Raw genomic sequence first — 5,335 nt, forward strand, 5'->3', positions numbered from 1 at the left:
TTGGGTGGGCTGTGCTTTTACCCCTGTACACACGGAGTGGCTGCATGGCAGAGCTGTGCTCACAGGGGCTGGGTTGGGGACTGTGAGCACTGGCAGGGAGGAAACATGGGCTCAAAGACAGAACTGCCAGCCTGGACAGCTCGAGGCAGTGGAGACGTGGGCAGGGAGGGAGGGAAATGCTAAGGGAAACCCTGCTGCAGGGCAGACTCCTTCCCTGAGCAACACTCCTCTTGTCTCCTCTGCCACCCAGCACAGCCCTTAGCCCGTGGCTCCTGGCCGTTAGTCACCTCCTGGCCCAGCAGCCCAGCAGAAGGGATGAAGTGCATCTCTGCTGCCAGGGGCCCAGTTCCCGCTGAGCAGGGCCTGAGGGCGACTGTCCTGCATTGCTGCTGTCTGGGAGGTGCTGTGCAGAGCTGCAAAGGGAAAGGCTTTCCTGAGTGCCCGTCTGTCCCTCTCCTTGCCTTGCTCAGATGCCCTTGGTGTTGCTGACAGGCTCTCGGGAAGGGGGGTTTCAGCTGCAGAGTCAGGCACAGAGCTTGGAGCCCTCCTCTGCAGATGTGCCCCCAGCAATGAGGTGTCCCAGCTTTCCTCTAAGCCGTGAAGCTCTGGGAAATGCAGTCTGTGAGGCTGGGCCAGGAGCTGGCTCTCCCTTAAGAATTTTCCATGGTTCAGACCCTTGGCTCTCTCCTTGGGGTGTCCATCCCAGCTGTCTGCTGCTTCCAGGGGACTCTGTGAGCCGTGGGTGTCATTGGCTAAAGTGGGGTGCTGAGACTTGGAGAAAGGGTGAGTCATTTGGCGCTCTGCAGTGGATCCCTCTGCTCTCAGCTGTGTCTGGTTGCTTTTCAGATTAACATGTGCTTGTGAAGGCTCTCAGACTCAGAAAAATGCAAGTCCAGGGCAGCTGGGAACAAGACAGAAAGACAGACCAGCTGCTCTCACTCTGCACTAAGGCACAGAAAATCCTCTTGCCTCACACGACTCACTCTGCTCTCCCTGAGTGCAGCAGAAAACCCTCTCAGCCTGTCTTCTGCTTTCCCCATTCCTCACCACTGGTAGAGCAAATGCTGACAAGCCCTTCTGGGTTAGGGCAGGTTTTTCTGACAGAGTCACACAAAGATCTCACTCCTTGGCAGACAGCATGCAAAAACCCTTCCCCTCATGAAATGCTTGTCCAGCACCTACCACAGCTCCAGCTACAGAACTGAAGGAAGATCTCAAAAAAGTGGGGTGCCATGTAGTGACAGGGATGGAATAAGGACAGCGGTGTTGATATTTATAGGAGAAATATACCCTAATGTGTTGTCATCTTTCCTCCTTGAACAGGCTCATATGTCCAGACAAAGCAAATGTTAAATAACAGATCCATCACCCACTTCCTCCTCCTGGCATTTGCAGACAGACGGGAGCTGCAGCTCCTGCACTTCTGGCTCTTCCTGGGCATCTACCTGGCTGCCCTCCTGGGAAACGGCCTCATCATCACCGCCATCGCCTGCGACCACCACCTCCACACCCCCATGTACTTCTTCCTCCTCAACCTCTCCCTCCTCGACCTGGGCTCCATCTCCACCACTCTCCCCAAAGCCATGGCCAATGCCCTCTGGGACACCAGGGACATCTCCTATGTGGGATGTGTTGCACAAGTTTTCTCTTTGTATTTTTGTTACCATCAGAGTATGTTATTCTCACAGTCATGGCCTACGACCGCTACGTTGCCATCTGCCAACCCCTGCACTATGGGACCCTCCTGGGCAGCAGAGCTTGTGTCCACATGGCAGCAGCTGCCTGGGGCACTGGGATGCTCTATTCTCTCCTGCACACAGCCAACACATTTTCCCTACCACTCTGCCAAGGAAATTCCTTGGACCATTTCTTCTGTGAAATCCCCCAGATCCTCAAGCTCTCCTGCTCAGATTCCTACCTCAGGGAAGTTGGGCTCCTTGTGGTTAGTGTCTGTTTAGGATTTGGGTGTTTTGTTTTCATCGTGCTGTCCTATGTCCAGATCTTCAGGGCCATGCTGAGGATCCCCTCTGAGCAGGGACGGCACAAAGCCTTTTCCACGTGCCTCCCTCACCTGGCCGTGGTCTCCCTGTTTGTCAGCACTTCATTTTTTGCCTACCTGAAACCCCCCTCCATCTCTTCCACATCACTGGACCTGTTGGTGTCATTTCTGTACTCGGTGGTGCCTCCAGCAGTGAACCCCCTCATCTACAGCATGAGGAACCAGGGGATCAAGGATGCACTGAAGAAGCTGATTCAGTCAGTTTTCTCTCACCAGCAATAAACTGCCTTTGTTTCTTCAGAAGTGATTCAAATTAATCTCTGAAACCTACTGTACATTGAGCATTTTATCTCTCTAAATCTTTTTTTTTTCTGTAAATATCTGTAGTCAGTCTTATTCTTCAGAGATATGAACCAGCCTCTCTGACAGAGAGGCCTTTTGCATGTGTCTGGTAGGACATTACATCTGGTCTCTCATGCAGCATAACCATAATAAAAGGGGATTTTCTTAGTACCGATGTCTGGAGGTTGGTCTCTTCTTCTCAAGCTGAGGTCAGGAACAGGCTGAAGGAATTGCCCCTCTGAGCGTGCTGCTGTGCTGGGGTTCTCCAGGGGTTCAGGGCAGGAGGGCATGGGGGGATGTGTTAGGGAATAGGCCTGTGCTGCCCCTTCACGTGGGGGTGCCCAGTGCAATGGAAATGATGGCTGATCCATGGGGATCTCCCTGGGACCATCTCCCCGTGGCTTTCAGCCACCACTGCCCTGCAGAGCAGCACCGCCAGCTCAGGGCCGTGCCTGAGGTGACATCCCACGACAAGAGCAGACCTATTTCTGGAGGCACCAGTTTGGGCAGCTTTTCTCTCGCTGGCACAGCAGGAGCTGCCTGGGGAGCCCCCAGTGCAGGAGTCTTGTGCTGGGGAGAGGGACGGGCACAGAGGGGCTGCCAGCACTGGGCAATCAGGATCTCTTGGAGAGAAGAGCAGCAGAGAGAGAGAGACGCTGGCCTGCGTCTGCTCATGGCATGGCTGGCCCCAGCCCTGGGGCTGATGGGGAGGCTGAGAGCCCGCTGTGCCCCAGGAGCTGCTGTGACCTTCCGAGGGGCTGTGGCTGTGGGGTGAGTGCCCAGAGCTCTGCAGCACCCTGCGCTGGGCAATGCCATGGGGCCAGCCAATACTGGGCTGTTGTTCTGGGCTGGGCTGGGGGGAGGGAGGTGCAGATGGGGAGTGCTGGGGAGGGGCTGATGAGAAAGTGCCTGGGAGAGAATATGCCATTGCACAGCTTATACTGTGTGAGCGTGTAGAGTGAGCACTCACTCCAGTGGATGAATTGTGTGGAGCCAGGGCTCGTAAAAAAGATGAAATACATGCAGGTGCAGGAGAGAGGGTGCCAGTCTGAGCTCTCGGTGGCCTGGCCAGACTGGGAAGGTGTCCCAAGACATTTGTCACCCCCCAGCCTTTCTCAATGACCATTTCCAGAACTGGCTGCTCACCCAGGTTTATGGGAGTCTGGCTGCTAAACCATCTCCATCCTTCTGCTGATCACAATTCCTGTATGGGGAGACCGGCCAGCCCTGCCTGGCCTCTATCCTGGCCCCGATCCCAGCAGAGTAAAGAGAAGGGCGATCTGTAAAGCCCCATGTTGGACACGGCTAGGGCTGGGAAAGGGTCAGGTACTGGGTTAAGCTGCAAATCTCATGTTATGGGGTTATATCTTGTTGGAGTTAACGTGGGACACTGAATTGAGTACTCTCACTGGCATCATAATGGGGGGAACTTCCCAAACACCTGAATGTACCAGCAATCCCATGACACTTTCTCTCCCTCTTTATAAATCTATACTCACACAGACATTTCTAAAATATGTTTCCTATGAACGCTTTTAATGGTGAACTTCTAAACAGGACATGTTTCTATTAAGACATTTAATGTATTCATTTCATCTAAACAGAACTGAGAGAAATGGAGGCTGAAGAGGTTAGATAGACCCCAGTAGTATTTATTTGCTATCACAAAAATAAAGAATTGGTAGCATTTCCATCATATCTTCCCTGTGTTTGAGCTGGCTGAGTCCTTCTAGGGTGTAAAATTACAGAACTTCAGGGCACTCCAAGTGCCAGGCCCCAATGGACACACAGAGGTCCAGAGCACAGCCAACAAAAGGAAATGTCCTTCCTATCTGATAACCTGATAAACTTCTCCAGTGACTGACTGGCTTGATAGAGGAGTAGAAATTGTCCACCTGGACTTCAGGAAGGCTTTTGACACTGTCTCCCAAAAAATCCTCATCGAAGAGCTGGTGAAGCAGAGGCTGGAGAAGCAGACAGTGAGGTGGTTGAAACCTGGCTGAACGGCTGAGCCCAGAGAATGGTGGTCAGTGGCATCAGGTCTCGATGGAGGCCGGTCACCAGTGGGGCACTACAGGGGTCAATACTGGGTCCAGTCCTGTCCCTCCAAACCTCAACTTTACTGTAATTTGATGGTCCTGTGACATCCTTTCTTGGAAATCAGTGCCACCGGGCACCTCTCTGAAGTGCCAGTGCACTGATATGCGGGGCATGCAGAAGGAGGAATTAGACGTCTGTGTGTGGTTCCAGTGGGCTACAGGCTCATGTGGAGAGCAGCGTGGGTGTGAGATAGCACACAGCAGGAGCGCGGGCAGGGACGGACAGGCCTGTAAGGCAAGGAGGGGTGTTGGAGAATGGCTCAGAGACAAGGGTCCTGAGCCCACCGAGCAATTGTATGATCAGAGCCTGCTCTAGCTGCTGATGCTGGGCCTCACTAGGGTTTGCCTGCAGCTGCTCGCAGCTGCTGATACATGAAGAATGTCAAGGACGCTTCAGCCCTGTGTACCGTGGTGTGTCGAAAACAGGTTAAGGGGAATTAGGAATAGTGGTCTGAGAAACCTAGTGTTATGATAACGGTGGTCTGAGAAACTTTGTTATGGTACTGTCGTGTATCGAAAACAAGTCAAGAGGAATTAGAAATAGTAGCATGAGAAACTTAGTGTTATGAGAAGCTTGTGCTGTAGCTAACTGCAAGTAGGTGGACCGTGCGAATACGACCTTTAGAGCTTAAGCCAATCAGCTAGTGACTAGTAGGCATAATTAGTAGAAGGATTATAAAAGGCTGTAACGAAAATCAATAAAATGAAGCATGCTTTATCACTCATATTGAGTCGGCTGCGTTCTTCCTCCTTTAGCCTGGGTCCTTGGCATGTTGGTTATGACATCCCTAATGGCGTGGCACTCCTGCCCTATGATGTCATCGTGTCTCCGCCCCCCCAGTCATGGTGGCCAAGAAGAGGAAGCTCTTCAACATGGATGAGCATTTTGTGGGGC

The 5,335-nt window shown here is 52.7% G+C and overlaps 1 protein-coding gene across 1 annotated transcript in view; it reads left to right on the forward strand.

Annotated features, from left to right (window-relative positions):
• The first annotated feature begins 1,690 nt into the window (after positions 1-1,690).
• The window catches only part of LOC122153018 (olfactory receptor 14C36-like), a 4,848-nt gene continuing 1,203 nt past the window's right edge, over positions 1,691-5,335 (forward strand). The window contains exons 1-2 of the mRNA XM_042789147.1: positions 1,691-2,256; positions 4,218-4,320. Of these exons, the coding sequence (XP_042645081.1) occupies positions 1,691-2,256; positions 4,218-4,320 (669 nt within the window). The remainder of the gene's footprint in view (positions 2,257-4,217; positions 4,321-5,335) is intronic.

Source organism: Tyto alba, unplaced genomic scaffold, assembly GCF_018691265.1.
Source record: "Tyto alba isolate M040663 unplaced genomic scaffold, T.alba_DEE_v4.0 Super-Scaffold_15, whole genome shotgun sequence".
NCBI classification, from domain to species: domain Eukaryota; kingdom Metazoa; phylum Chordata; class Aves; order Strigiformes; family Tytonidae; genus Tyto; species Tyto alba.